The sequence below is a fragment of the Carya illinoinensis genome, chromosome 1 (assembly GCF_018687715.1).
Source record: "Carya illinoinensis cultivar Pawnee chromosome 1, C.illinoinensisPawnee_v1, whole genome shotgun sequence".
Taxonomy (NCBI): Eukaryota; Viridiplantae; Streptophyta; class Magnoliopsida; order Fagales; family Juglandaceae; genus Carya; species Carya illinoinensis.
The window spans coordinates 36,659,006-36,674,721 of record NC_056752.1 but is presented as its reverse complement, the minus strand read 5'-3'; the positions used below and the strand labels follow the sequence as shown (position 1 = coordinate 36,674,721).

Below are 15,716 nucleotides of genomic sequence, written 5' to 3'. Positions count from 1 at the left end.
GCCTCCTCCCTTTGGTTGCAAGTGATTTCAGCATAAAACACATCCATAACACTCTTGTTTTTCCAATTATTCAACTCATTGTAATGGTTTATAAATAAGAAAAATAGTTTCCTTCTTTACCAAAAAAAGCATTTAATTATATTATATATATATATATATATATGAGCGCGCATGCACGCATGGAAGCGATTTATCCCACGAGTGTGTCAAGAGCACATGATTTCATGTGCAATCATTTGTACACCCTCTACATATATATATATATATATATATATATATATAACAACAGCACTTCATATTCCCGCGTGTAGAGAGAGAGAGAGAGAGAGAGGGTGCGAGTGGCAATGCTGCACTTTGAATAACATAATGGGTTCGTTCATGCAAGGTTGTCAACCATTTAAGTTAATATCGGAGTTAAAATCTTGAGAATATACATTAATTAATTAATAGTAATTCCATCTCTACCAATCCAAGCGAGTAATTAATACGAATAATTGGTGGACTCCTTTACTCAGCTAAACGTGCACGAGGCCCAGACCAACTTCCCTGGATCGGGTCGTGCCACTAATGGACCCAGATTTGGCCACACTAATGTAATTTTACTCTTTTTTTTTTCTGAATTAAATATGATATTAACCTTTTGAAACTGTCATAGTCGCATCCCCAAACTTGCTTATAGCAACCCTGTGACCACTTAAAAACACTTGCAAATAAGATTAATAACGGGAAAATATTATATTATTTGCACTTGAAAATGACAAATTGTTGTATTTTACAATCTCAATTTTAAAAATTCTTTTATTTAAATATTAACTGACTGCCTAAATTCAATAAATACTCATAATTTAAGATATAAAGTGGCAAATTACGGATCTAAGATTTAGACATATTATTAAATGGAGGCCCAATATATAGAGGTACCTGTGGCGTGGGGTTTTGGCCCAAACGCGTGCTGACAATGATATCTGACCAAACTTGCCGTTGCTTGAGACTGACATACAACCCAAATCATGAACTCTGTACAAACGCGCATTCGTGGGAAGGGAAACAGGATATTCTCACTTACCCATCCCACATATGCCAAAGCAGCCAAACTTCATCAACCCCCCCAAACCCAACATCTCCATCTCGAACTACCAAAAACATCGAAACTCTTTCCGTGTCCGCCATACAAAAAATTAAAGCCATTGGTATTTAATGTACCAAGAAGGCAAGAAGTAACAGCAACAAACAAGAAAAAAAAATAAAAAAAACAGAGGCCCCCCAATGACGGATTGTAAGTTATGGATCCCTCTGACCACTTTCTTGATCATAACAATGCTGGTTGTAACTGAAGCTCGCATACCCACTACTTTGGAAGGCCCATTTAAGCCAGTGACTCAACGCTTAGATCCTTCTTTGCGTAGAGGCAGCGATGACTTGCCAATGAATGATCCAAGACTCAAGAAGAATGTCACCTCGAACTTCCCAGAACAGATAGCTCTTGCAATTTCTTCCGCAACTTCAATGTGGGTTTCCTGGATAACTGGTACTTGTCTGTGCAATACTCTTCTCTTTTCTTTTCTTCTTCTCTCTCTATTTTTCTCTCTTTTTTCTTTTTTTCTTTTCTTTTTCTTTCCTTTTTTTTCTTTTCTTTTTTTCTTTTTCTTTTTTTATTTTATTTTATTTTATTATTATTATTATTTTTTTTTTTTTTGGGAGTTGGTAAATTGGGTTTGCCTGTGTTGGTTTAGGGGATGCTAAGGTTGGTTCAAATTTGACCGAGCTTGATACTTCGTCGGTCGCGAGCGAGGTCTGGTATGGGAAAAAAAGTGGCAAGTATACTAGCGTAGCGAAAGGGGTTTCCACCGTTTACAGTCAATTGTACCCATTTAAAGGCCTCTTGAATTACACTTCTGGTATCATTCACCATGTGAGGCTTAAAGGTATAAGTTCCGTTTTTGTCCCAATAACTTAATTTTCTATATCATACTTATTGCAAAAACTCAATTTCAATGCTATAAAACTGGCCTTAAACTAACTATGGTCCGATGAACATGTTAGTGAGACATTCTTAGATATTTGGAGATGACTAAATATATTATGATTGGCAGGCTGAATTTGCTATCTTCCGTTTATTTGTTCTCCTTTCTCGCGATCAATGCATACCACGTCTTCAAATCTAGCATAATTTTGCATTTACATGACATGATGATGGTTCAATTTTAAGGGAAACGAAATGATAATTTATTCTGGGAAGCAAGCTTTTTATGTGACTAGAGAACTGCTTAAACACAGTATTTATTTAAACCACTTGCCTAAATTATTTACCTGCTTCTAAAATAACATATTTTGAAACCTGAAGTTGTTGGTTCCAGTGGTCAAGTCTGAGGAATGTTTTGGCCTGAATTATGATTTTTGCAGCTTGTAGTAGTTTGCTAACCTGTGCTCTACTGAATTTCATAACTCCATATTCTTCATTATTTACCAATCCACTATTTAATCCGGTAACTAGATCTTTGACTGCGAGAATTCAATCACCTTAAGTTAAGAAACTTTTGCGTATAAAAGCAATTACAAACCATATCACCGTATAACAGGTGGCCGGATGGTTATGTATTATGCTCTAAAATCTCTATTCTCAAAAAATGCTTTGTCGATTCAATATGCGTAGATGGTCATCTCATTAAACAGTTAAACACACATAAGAGACTAAGGGCTCGTTTGAACACTTAGAATATCTCAAAATATTTGAAAATAGTAGTAAAAATTTTTGTGAATAATAATGAAAATTGTTTGAGTTAAGATGTTTTATTGAGTTTTTGAAAAGGAGAGAGAAAAAGTTGAATAAAAGTCTTATAAAATTAAAAAAAAAAAATTAATACAATTTTTGTTTTGAAATTTGAAAAAGTTGTATTGTTTATTGTGTTTGAAATTTGAAAAAGTTGTCTTATTTTTTGTGTTTTGTTTGGAAGTTTGGAAAAGTTGTATTGGATTTTGTGTTTGGATAATGATTAGGTAATGATTAGATGAAAAAGTTGAAGATTCAAATTTGTAAAGAGTTTTGTGTTTGAGTAATGTTTGGGAATACCTCATTGTCCAAACTATGCACGTGAGATAAGGAGACTGCACCAAGTTGAGATTTGCCATTTTTTTTTTTTTTTTAATCAAATCTATTAAGTTCAAAATGTTCTATTTTCTTCCAGGTCTTAAACCAAAAACAAAATATTACTTTAAATGTGGGGATAGCTCTATTCCAGCTATGAGTGAAGAGCATGTCTTTGAAACTTTTCCAGTGCCTAGCCCAAAAAGTTATCCCAGTCGGATAGCAGTTATTGGAGATTTGGGTCTCACAAAAAATTCTACCACAACAATTGATCATTTGATTCAGAACGATCCTTCAATGATTTTAATGGTTGGAGACCTAACTTATGCAAATCAATACCGTACAACTGGTGGAAAAGGAGCTAAATGCTTCTCATGTGCATTTCCTGATGCACCTATCAGAGAGACGTATCAACCCCGTTGGGATGGGTGGGGAAGGTAACTTTTATGCAACTTGTAAATCATTTCTGTGCAAGTGGATAGTGGGTGAACTCTTAAGATTATTATTATTATTATTTTTATAAGTAGACTCCTATATGATTATGCTGTTACCAAGTTCTGCCTCTTTAAGTTTTATTTTGCTTCTATTAGATAGGTTACGTATTTCTTTTTATTGTTGAACTCATTATAATGACATGACAGTCTTTCACAGAAACAATTATCAAACCCTGAAAAGCCCAGAAATGAAGTTGCTGGTAGATATCATGTGTGGAATCGATGGAGGAAGGATATGATCAGAACCCACTCTACTATCTAAGCAATAACTGAGGTTGACTGACAGAGAAAAAAAATCCTTAAATGCATTAAGACAATGAAGTTTTTGATACAGATTGAGTTCATGTTTTAGTGCATAATTTACCAGATGGATGGTAGGACGGAGGGAGAGAGGGAGTTGATGAGAACCTGCATTACTAGCTAAAGCAATAACTGAGCTTGGATGACAAATAAAAAAATCGTTAAATGCATTAATTCAATGCATTTCTTGATAAAGATTGAGTTCATGTTTTACCTATCAAAAAAAGATTGAGTTCATGTTTTAGTGCATAATTTAACAGCTTTCCCTTTTTGTTAGAAATGCCCATAAAGACAGTCGTTTCAATCTTAGGCAATGAGTTCACTTAGTAAAAAGTGGTAAACAGAGTCTATATGGAATGAAAGTGATGCAGGGAGATCCGAGACAGATGATGCTAAGCTGTTAGATTGCACCTTGATGGCGCTGAGATACCATGAGTTGGCAGATCAGCGCAAAGGCGGAAATTGATTGTGATATGTTCCTAATTGAGACCGTTTTGAGTGCATTTCAGTCTTTTTGCCATAACTTTGGCTACGGGCGTCGGAATCGCGCATAAGACCCCAATTCGGAAAGCTCTTTTCGGCGCACACGCTGTCCACATTGAGCATAGCTCCATGTGCCCTTTTTTCGACCTCAAATTCTGCTGTTTTCCTATCCGAATCACTAGTTTTAGTTTTTTTTTACTATTTATGATAATATTTCGTTTGTCAGTTAGGAAGTCATTTTAAATCCGATTTGGGTCCCATTTTTTGCAGATTGCTTATTTTATTTTGAATTTCAATTTGGAGTGATTTTCGGGATTTTTCTATTTTTGAAAAAATTCGGATAAACACGATTTTTGGCTATAACAGTCCGGCTTGTGGACTAAATTTTGATATTGCTTGATTTGATAATATTCAGTTAAACCCTAGAGATTTTTCTCTCTGTGTTTTTGGGCGATTTTCTCCTGTTCTTCCCTATGAATCATCTGCTGGAACTAGCCTGCAGGATAATCGCTATTCTGTCCGGCATCAGTTGGCATAAGAGCTTCAACATCTTTCTGGAAAATTTCATCAGTTTCAATGGCTGGTGGTCGTGGTCGTCATGGGCAGGTTCCGAATGAGGAAGCCCAACGCCGTGATCGCAGCGTTCAGGATGCGATGATTGAGGATTTGCAGAGGCAAGTCGCCGAATTAACCAAGCGCCTTGCGGCGCAAGATTTTGAGGATCATGAGGCCTCTGATCACGATTCTAATTCCACTTTCAAAAACCCATATCACAATCGTGGTATATTCCGGAAGCACCGTAGTCAGGAGGAGCGTCATGGAAACCTCGGTTTTTGGATCGATCTGCCCGAGTTTTCTGGTACATTACATGCCGAGGGATTCGTTGATTGGATTAATGAAGTAGAGCATATTTTTTATTATAAGGAAGTTCCCGATCATGTGAAAGTGAAACTGATCGCCATCAAACTCGAGGGCAGAGCATCTGCGTGGTGGGAGCAGTTGCAACTTTCACAAGACAGGCAAGGCAAGGCTAAGATCACTGATTGGGAGAAGATGAAGGGTCACTTCCTTCCCTTTGGGTACATGCAAACCTTGTTTCAGTGACTTCATGTGTTGAGGTAGGGTGCGAGATTAGTCGATGATTACACATAGGAGTTTTACTAATTGGTCACCCAGAACGATTTCTTTGAGACGGAGGAGCAGATGGTGGCACAGTATTTGGGGGGTTTGCGCCAGCCCTTGCAAGATGTCCTCAGCCTTCACTCATTGTGGAATGTTTCGGAGGCCTACCAGAGTGCACTTGCTATTGAAAAACAGCAAAATAGGAGACCAGTGATCAGGAGTGATCAAAACAGTCCGCCAGTTCACCCTCAGGATTCACGTCTTGTCCAGCAGTCCAACAGCCACCGCAGGGTAATTCTAACCCTTACTATCAGATATTTTCGTTGTGGTGAACAGGGGCATAGAGCGACTGATTGTAGGAAGCCTGCTAATCAAGAGGGCAAAAATTTGTTGATTGAGGAAAACGTGGTAGACGAGACTGAAGAGATTGGTGAGCCCGTGTATGACGATGATGAGACTGATGATGTGCTGTATGGAGATGGTCATGAGACTTTGGTCGTTTGCAAGAGTCTACTGACTCCCAAGGGCGATTTAGGGGACGATTGGTTGAGAACCAATATTCTTCACATGACCTGCACAGTTGCAAATAAAGTCTGCAAAATGACCGCTGGCAGCGGCAGTTGTGAGAATGTAGTGTTCGAGGAGGTTGTCCATAAATTACAGTTGAAGACGGATCATCATCCTAAGCCATACAAGTTGTCATGGCTAAATAAAGGCAGTGAGGTAATTGTTGATAAGCGATGCCTCGTGTCTTTTTCAATTGGTAGAAAATATTTTGATAATGCCTGGTGTGATGTTGTGTCTATAGATGTGTGTCATGTATTGTTGGGTCAATCTTGGCAGTATGATCACAGTATCATTCATAATGGACGGAAGAATACGTATTCCCTTTACATCAAGGGAAAAAAGATTGTGTTGGCGCTTTGGCGAGAAGGACTCACTCCTACCCTGGTAGCCAATAATACTAACCTGCTTTCCATGTCTGGGTTATTAGATGAGATTGAGCATGGAGACGTGATCTATGCTTTACTACCTTGCGAGAATAGTGCAGTAGACATGGATACAGATTTACCAGCAGAGATGCAGCGGCTGCTAGCAGAGTTCTTTGACTTGATGCCAAAGGATCTTCCTCCTGGGCTATCGCATATAAGGGATAATCATAGTCAAATTGACCTTGTTCCTGGGTCAAGTTTGCCGAATCAACTAGCATATTGCCTCAGTCCCAAGGAGGCTGAAGAGTTGCAACGACAGGTGGTAGAGTTGTTGGAGAGGGGCTATATCCGAGAGAGTATGAGCCCATGTACCGTCCCTGCCCTGCTAGTACCAAAGAAAGATGGTTTTTGGTGTATGTGTGTTGACAGCCGAGCGATCAATAGAATTACAGTGAAGTACCGGTTTCCAATTCTCCGCCTGGATGATATGTTGGATCAGCTATCCGGTTCTAAGGTCTTCTCAAAAATTGACCTTAAAAGCGGATACCACCAGATCAGAATAAGGCCTGGAGATGAGTGGAAGATGGCGTTTAGGACGCAACATGGGTTGTATGAGTGGATGGTCATGCCTTTTGGGCTATCCAATGCGCCCAGCACGTTCATGAGATTTATGCATCAGGTCTTACGACCTTTTATGGGAAAATTCGTTGTAGTTTACTTCGATGATATCCTCATTTATAGTCCGACGTGGGCTTCACACTTCGATCACCTCCGTGCTGTTTTTGAGATGCTGAAAACGGAGTGCCTGTTTGTCAATCAGAAGAAATGTTATTTTTTCACTACTTCTGTGACTTTTCTTGGTTTTGTTGTGTCTACTGATGATGTTCGTGCAAATCAGTCAAAGATAAATGCAGTCTTGGAGTGGCTCAGGCCAAGGACCTTACACGACATCTGAAGTTTCCATGGATTGACATCTTTCTACCACCGGTTCATTAGAAATTTCAGCACTCTGATTGCCCTTATCACCGAGTGCCTCAAGGGGTGTGATTTCCAATAGTCTGAGGAGGTAGAGGCCAGTTTTCAACTGGTCAAGTAGAAGATGACCGAGGCACCAATTTTGGCACTCCCTGATTTTGACAATGTGTTTGAGGTAAATTGTGATGCATTTGGCGTTGGCATTGGTGGTGTTCTGAGTCAGTCAGGGCGTCCGGTTGCTTTTTTTCAACGAGAAGCTATCGGGATCCAAGAAAAATTATTCCACTTATGACCTGGAGTTCTATGCCATAATTCAGTCCCTGAAGCATTGGCGTCACCACCTAGTACAAAGGGAGTTCATTCTGTTTACTGATCATGAGGCCCTGAAGTACATCAATTGCCAACACAAGCTAAGTAGACGGCATGCCAAGTGGGTGGCATACTTGCAAGAGTTCACCTTTACACTGAGGCACCAAGCAGGGAGTCTGAATCGTGTCGCAAATGCCCTGAGCCGTCGTACCTTACTCCTCACCACCATGAGTACCAAAGTTGCAGGCTTTGAGACTTTCACAGATATGTATGCAGCTGATCCTTCCTTTGGAATGATATTTCAGAAGGTAACTGATGGTCACCGTCATGATTTTGTTTTGCATAATGGGTATTTGTTTCGTGGATTGCAGTTGTGCATTCCAGATTGTTCATTGAGGTAGCAAATTATAAGTGAGCTTCATAATGAGGGACACTTTGGCCGAGATAAGACATTGGCCATTATCTCTTCTGACTTTTATTGACCCAAGTTGACTAGTGATATGACCCATTATGTGGACCGTTGTTATGTGTGCCAGCGGTCTAAAGAAGTTTTCACCAATGCGGGCTTATACACTCCCTTATCTGTTCTTGAAACTCCTTGGTTCGATATCAGTATGGATTTTGTATTAGGCTTACCCCGCACCCAAAGGGCCTCCGATTCTATCTTTGTTGTGGTTGACAGGTTTTCCAAGATGGCCCATTTTGTAGCTTGTAGGAAGACTATGGATGCTATCCAGATTGCCCATCTTTATTTCAGGAAGATTGTGCGTTTACATGGTGTTCTTCGATCTATCACTTCAGATCGTGATACCAAGTTCATCAGGCATTTCTGGAAGAGCCTGTGGGGGAAACTAGGAACACAGTTGAATTTTAGTAGCGCCTACCACCTCCAGACGGATGGTCAAACCGAAGTGGTGAACCGGAGTTTGGGCAACCTTTTAAGGTGTTTGGCAAGAACTAAGCCGAAGCAGTGGGATTTGGCATTGCCTCAAGCAGAATTTGCCTACAACAGATTGAAAAACAGAACCACAAGCTTAAGCCCATTTGAGATTGTCAATGGTCAGAACCCATCTGGGGTGCTGGACTTAGCCCCTATTCCATGTATAGGACGTTTCAGTCCTAAAGAAGATAAGATGGCAGAGCATCTTCGGGGTATCCATGAGCAGGTGAAACAGACCATTCATGAGAGCAATACCAAGTACAAGACTTGGGTTGACAATCATCATCGTTATATACTTTTCGATGTTGGTGATTTTGTTTGGGTTGTATTAACTCATGATCGTTTTCCTGTTGGCGAGTATAATAAGCTTAAGGATCAGAAGATTGGACCTTGTGAGCTAGTGCAGAAGATCAATGATAATGCTTACAGGTTGTGCCTTCCCAGTCACTTGAAAACTTATGATATCTTTAATGTGAAGCACCTAAGTCCTTATTTTGTGGATTCTGAGGACACTACTCTGAACCCGAGGACGAGTTCTTTCCAACCTGGGACAACTGATGTAGGGGGATCCGAGACAGATGATATTGAGCTGTCAGATTGCACCTTGATGGCGTTGAGATACCATGAGTTGGTAGATAAGCACAAATGCGGGAATTGATTGTAATATGTTCCTCATTGGGGCCGTTTTGAATACGTTTCAGTCTTTTGGCCATAACTTTGGCTACGGCCGTCGGAATTGCGCATAAGACCCCAATTTGAAAAGCTCTTTTTGGCGCGCATGCTGTCCACATCGAGCATAGCTCCATGTGCCCTTTTTTTTACCTCAAATTCTACTGTTTTTCCCTCCTAATCACTAGTTTTAGTTATTTTTTACTATTTATGATAATATTTCGTTTGTCAGTTAGGAAGTCAGTTTAAACCCGATTTTGGCCCGATTTTTTGCAGATTGCTTATTTTATTTTGAATTTCAATTTGGAGTGATTTTCGAGATTTTTTTATTTTTGAAAAAATTCGGATAAACACGATTTTTGGCTATAACAGTCCGGCTTGTGGACTGATTTTTGATATTGCTTGATTTGATAATATTCAATTAAACTCTAGAGATTTTTCTCTCTGTGTTTTTGGGCAATTTCCTCCTGTTCTTCCCTATGAATCATCTGCTGGAACTAGCCTGCAGGATAATCGTCATTCTGTCTGGCGTAAGAAAGCTAATAGACTGAACTAGTCTTCTTGCGGCTTTTTCCAGAGTTGAAAGTGGTCATTTTTCATATAATTGTTAGGTGGTGAATATTGGGTAGATCTTTGATAGTAATTTAGCTTCAGGCATAATGGCCAGAACCCTCCTTTTTCCTATCAATGGTTTATTGTTTGTCACTACAGGAAGTAGACACGAAAAATAAATCCTTTATTACAAAATAAATTATATTTTAATGGGTGATTTGTGGCCAATTGATAAATAATCCCGGTGTTTCACCTGCTTAACTTGTTTGAGTTTTCTTAGTCATTTTGAACACATTGGAAAATAAGTCCTCTTAATGCCTTGAGGTTCTTTTTCTTCTCCCCTTACTTTTATGCATTTTATGAAAGGCTTACTTGCAGCACATGAATATAAGGCATTTTTCTTTCATTTTGAATTGAAAGAAATCAAAACTTAAATGAATTATCTTAATGGCTCAGAAAAATTATTTCTTATAGAGGTTCTGGAAAGTAATAATGTCTTCCTTATATTCCCTGTTCAGTGATAAATTTTAATTTTTCTAAATGCTGAAGCCGTAATAAAATGTGAGATTTCTCATTCAACATGTTTCCTTTGACTAAATCTCCCTCTCTCACCTACAGGTACATTTTATTCCATTCTTATGACACCAAACTTTTCTGCATATTTGTCTGCTCAATTAACGTTTTTTGCTCCAGAGTACAATCAGTAAGGTGTGATGTAATGTCCTAGACCTGAAGTTTAGCTGTTGGGTAGCAATGTGCTAATCCACCCACTTGGGTGCCACCAAACATCCAGTTTATTTGTTTGAATGTTATATTCTTGGATGTTTTATATATGAAAACAAAATAAATTTTGCAAACTAACTTGTCTTAATGTGATACGTCAGATAGCTTTGCAATAAAAAAAACTTTACAATCCAACGTACTATAGAAAGTCACATCAATTTGTAAACTTCATTCTGTAGGATTTCTTTGTAGGCCAAGCTTTTGTCATAGAAATCATACAACCAGCTCCAAGGACAGTGCTGGTATCCATGCCATATGGTTCATCAAAGTCTATGTAAAATATTATAGGCTGATTTGTGGCAGTTGTTTTCGTGTGAAATCTAGCATTCTTCTAAAGTTGTCCCGCTTTTCATGATATATTATTCTATCATTTTTGTAAACTTCCATAGCTATGCATGTCCTTAAGACTCAAGTTACTTTCAACAAAAGAGAAGAAAATCATATGTAGTTACAGAAAAAGGAAGAATATTTTGTCCACAAATTAATCTTGTGGTGAACACATGTTACATTCTTTTTCCTCTGCAAACACTTAGAAACTTGAATCAGTTGAAATAGAGTGAGGATAATTTTGAACACTTTTTGAAAGTTCAGATTCATGGAGAAGTTAACCTCAAGAGTTCCTATGATGGTCATTGAAGGCAACCATGAGATTGAGCCTCAAGCTGCTGGGGTCACATTCAAATCATATATAACGCGATTTGCAGTTCCCTCAGTGGAGAGTGGCTCTAAGAGTAATTTCTACTACTCTTTTGACGCTGGAGGAGTACATTTTATCATGTTGGGAGCATACGTTGACTACAATAGTACTGGTAACTAATACATCAACCCTAGATTGATATTCAACCCAAACTCCTCCAATTCTTTTTTTTTTTAAATCAAATAATGTTGCAATGCCAAGAGTATTTCACTTTTTTCTAGGTGCTCAATATGCTTGGCTAAAGAAAGATCTACAATGCATAGACCGCACAGTAACCCCCTGGCTGGTAGCTGCATGGCATCCACCTTGGTATAACAGCTATTCTTCACATTATCAGGAATTTGAATGCATGAGACAGGAAATGGAAGCAATTCTGTATCAGTATGGCGTCGATATTGTTTTTTCTGGTCACGTAAGTTGAAATATATTCTATCTATCATTGAGTAAAACATATGATTTGTAATCAAGGACGTGCTTAATTATCCAAGATATTGACTGTGGAGCTGAAAGTTTGTTATATTCTGTGACCTTTAAAGTTTAGCTTAGTTTAGTTGGGTTTTGTTTTAGCATTGAAGATTTTGTATCTCTTGCTCAATCCCAAAGTTAAATTCCTCATTGGTGCTTTCAATTTATTTATACTGATCTTTTAACTAATTAAATAAGCACCTTTTCTAACCAATTATTCTCTTAAGACACTTATAATGGATGGCTACTGAACTTCCACTGAAATTAAAATTTGTTCTTTCATAGATAATGTCCCCTTATATGGTGACCTTAGCCCACATCTCGGTATTGTGAAGATTACAATATTTTACACGGAAATAAATAAAATGCTTTGAAGAGTCATGACTGCACCTGCTGTGGCAGATTTTTCAACTACTCATTGGTGGATATGTCTCTCTCTCTCTCTCTCTCTCTCTCTCCAGGAGTCAAAGGACCAGATAATGGGTTTACTTCGTTTGTCTATTGGGCCTGATTGATTATAACTGCATTTATAGTAATTTATTTTATTTAGTTTGTGAAACCACGAAGATGATTCAAAGAAAATTTTAATAAAGTCACTCGCTAAGGTCCCCCGCCTTACCTTTCAAACCATAGACAAAATCCAATAAATGTAGAAATATTCTTTCACAAATTCAATTTTAAACTAAGGTTTCTTCCTTGAATACAGCTTGATAAATTGTCTCCTTTGCAGGTGCATGCTTATGAGCGGATGAATAGAGTTTATAACTATAAATTAGATGCATGTGGACCTGTCTACTTAACAGTTGGAGATGGTGGAAATATTGAGGAAGTTGATGTCGATTTTGCAGATGACCCTGGAAAGTGCCCTTCAGCTGCAGACAACATACCAGAGTTTGGAGGTACATGTCATTTAAATTTTTCATCTGGTCCTGCTAAAGGCCAGTTTTGTTGGAACAAACAACCAGAGTGGAGTGCTTACAGAGAAAGCAGCTTTGGGCATGGAATACTTGAGGTACGGTCTTAGCCTTCAAATCACACACTTCTTTGGTATTTCTATCCTAGACTATGGGTTAGTTATCCCCAAAGTTTATCTCTACAGCCCAACCTTAATCCCTCTTGTGATTATATATGGAATATCTACAAAAATTTAAATATTGAGTTGCCACTTGCCCCCAGAAATTATTTATGTTCCGTAATCCTTCAATACTGGTGTTGATGAAATTAGAGAAGGGATTAATTTTAACTGGAAACTATAGAGATTTACTTTGAAGTACAAGAGATTTAGGTTTAGTAGGACTAGACTGGATATCCGGATACTAGAAGTTCACTGTTTTATCCATGCACAAGGTTTGGTAAAGATAGGTGTAAAAGGTGGGGATAATGATTAGATAATACCGAGATACTTAAGGTGACTGTTTTTGATATCTTGGTTTGGTCATTGATAAAGATGATTGATGTGAAAAACAACCATTTCATCATTCAATTCGCTTCATAAGAGACGTACAAGCCCATTCCCTGCCGTAGGGATTATTGTCATATTTAGTTGGGCAGCTCCTAAGACCTAGAGAAAGAATAGGACGTGGGCATAAGGCACAACTGACCCCAAGTTTGGGATCTGATTTGTAAGATTATTTACATATCAATACCGGTGTATGACTAAAAAAGAGTACACAAAAGAATATATTGTCAATTTGGACGCACATATAAAAGAGTGGTGTACCTCGGCTGGCTACCTTCAATGAGCAGGCTTGGTAGTTCCTATGGTTCTCTGTCATGTGTAGAAGGTTTGAGTAATTTGATTGCTTGTATCCTGATCACTGCAAGAAATTATGCTTTTTGTGGTGACAAGATTTCGTGTTGGTACACAAATTTAATAATAAAGGTTCGCATAATTTAAATATAAAAGCATGAACGACTATGCTGTGGCTCAACAGAAAGTTCACACTTATCTTGTCTATTTGGAGATCTTGCATGGCCATTGTTAGGCCTTTTAGTCTATTTTTTTAATACTGTAATGTTTCATGATTTTTGCTTCATTCATATAGTGGGAATCCTTTTCTCTCAGTTCATTAAATATCCTACCGTTTCTTAATGCAGGTTGTGAATTCTACTTACGCCTTATGGACTTGGCATAGGAATCAAGACCTATATAAGGAAAATAGTCATGGCGATCAAATATACATTGTGCGGCAACCTGAATTGTGCTCTACACTTATAAAAGTGATTTCTTAGGCACCAACGTTTTGCATACTGAAGCTTCTCCTCCTATTTTTATCAAGACAAATGTTTATACCTGTTCACAAACCAATATTGTAACCTGCAACGTAAAAGTTGTATTTATGATTTATCACTAAATTAGTTAGTCACCAAAAAAATAAAAATGAAAATAAAAAACTGCAGCAAATGCTGTTCTTTTCTTGCCATAAGCTCGTGTGGTAACTTTTACTGGTTAATGGTGTTGCTAAAAAGTCTGGTCAGAAAATGTAGGTGGTGGTCTTATTCTCTGTCTCACACTTGCAGCCCTCTCTTCTGCTTTCTCCGGCTCCCCTCCCTCCTCTATCAGTTTCTACTGCTTGTGGCCACCACCACTCTCAATTTGTAAGCTCTCTCTCTCTCTCTTGGGGTGAAAAAAATGTTCTCATACTAAATTTTTTTCTCTCAGATCTTTCTCTTCTCACCACTATTAGGGGCTCTATCTCTGTTTGCCACTCTCAGGCATTCTCTATCTCTCTGTATGTGATCTCAGCTCTGTTCCTTCCTCTCCTTCTTGTTTTTATTTTGAAATTCAATTTAACAATAGTTTTTTCTTTTTTTTGTCTGTTCCTCTTTGTTTTGCTTTAAAAAAAAGGCTTAATGGGGGCATTAGGCGTTCTCTTGGTTCAATCATCGGCTCTGCTGCTGCCCCCCTCCTATATACTTTCTACTGGAGCTATTAATTTCCTGCTTAAACTATTTAGTAATTGTTTGGTTAATTGATGCAAAGCTATCTCAAAATTGTTTGGATTTTTCATTCGATTTTCACTGCGTTTGGGAATGCTTATTTTTCCAATTTAAGTATGAAAGCGTTTATCCACTGTTGGAGATGTACAAGTATTAAACTTTTGTGCGTGTTGGCAGTTAAGATTTCAATTGATTTGGTGCTGATTCGAAGTCAAACTTTAGAGTAACTTTCTCTTTTTTCTTTCGGCTGATTTGAAGTCAAGTTCCCATTATTGAAAATTTTTGGACTTGATAAAATTTTCTCCACATTATCTCATTAATGACGAGACTTGATGCATTATATATGTAGATATTAGTGAGAACCCCTTCATTTGAGATCAACGATTCTTATACCAAAAAGTATGAACTTGGTGGAAATTTTGAAGCATTGGAATCTACAATCTAGTTTTGTTTGTCACCTCTAAGTTTGGAAAGCTTTGTAAGACTTTTTGAGGGTTTGTTTGGGATTGCGGTAGAGGTCTAAAAAGTGCAATAAAACGGTTTAAAGTGCTTAAGTAACAAAATTTACTCATTTACTCATTTGATAGTTTTAAATCAAAATATTTCTAAACTAAGAAAAAGTAGAAATACATGTTTCAACAAAAGCACTTCAAAAAAAGTAGTCCCTATTTTACCATATTATGTAATTAACAAACTGATTCTCATTATTTTAACATAATGATAACTTTGCCTATCAAAATTTTTCATTCTTATCGTATCATCTTCTCTTCACTTATGGATCATTGAAGAGATTTTCTTTTTCATTATAGTTATTGAAAAACCTATTAGACTATTTTTATTATTATTTTATTATAATATTTGATTTCTATCTAGGATATGCGCTTTTATGTCATTTCTACAACAAAAATGATTTTTTTTTAATTTATTTCTAAACAAATCTAATATTTTTAAAAGTGTTTTAGGTTTACAG

The 15,716-nt window shown here is 37.6% G+C and overlaps 1 protein-coding gene across 3 annotated transcripts; it reads left to right on the top strand.

The window, feature by feature from the left end:
- The first annotated feature begins 1,036 nt into the window (after positions 1-1,036).
- LOC122316552 (purple acid phosphatase 23) lies at positions 1,037-14,879 on the top strand. Of its 3 annotated transcripts, none has more exons than XM_043133168.1 (10): positions 1,037-1,528; positions 1,734-1,925; positions 3,186-3,522; positions 11,236-11,453; positions 11,563-11,753; positions 12,537-12,818; positions 13,904-14,026; positions 14,327-14,404; positions 14,469-14,538; positions 14,655-14,879. In XM_043133168.1, exons 1-10 carry the CDS (start codon positions 1,267-1,269, stop codon positions 14,780-14,782), a joined length of 1,881 nt encoding a protein of 626 aa, XP_042989102.1. In that variant the 5' UTR covers positions 1,037-1,266; the 3' UTR covers positions 14,783-14,879. The 3 variants fall into 3 exon arrangements, with proteins under 3 accessions (XP_042989102.1, XP_042989112.1, XP_042989119.1); XM_043133185.1 differs by having other exon boundaries at positions 1,038-1,528; positions 14,494-14,538; XM_043133178.1 differs by lacking the exon at positions 14,327-14,404.
- The last annotated feature ends 837 nt before the right edge of the window (positions 14,880-15,716 follow it).

Coding starts and splice junctions, on each gene's coding strand:
- LOC122316552 (XM_043133168.1), top strand. CDS start 1,267: ATGACGGATTGTAAGTTATGGATCCCTCTGACCACTTTCTTGATCATA. Junction 1,926..3,185: donor TCACCATGTGAGGCTTAAAG/GTATAAGTTCCG, acceptor ATTTTCTTCCAG/GTCTTAAACCAAAAACAAAA. Junction 12,819..13,903: donor TTGGGCATGGAATACTTGAG/GTACGGTCTTAG, acceptor TTCTTAATGCAG/GTTGTGAATTCTACTTACGC.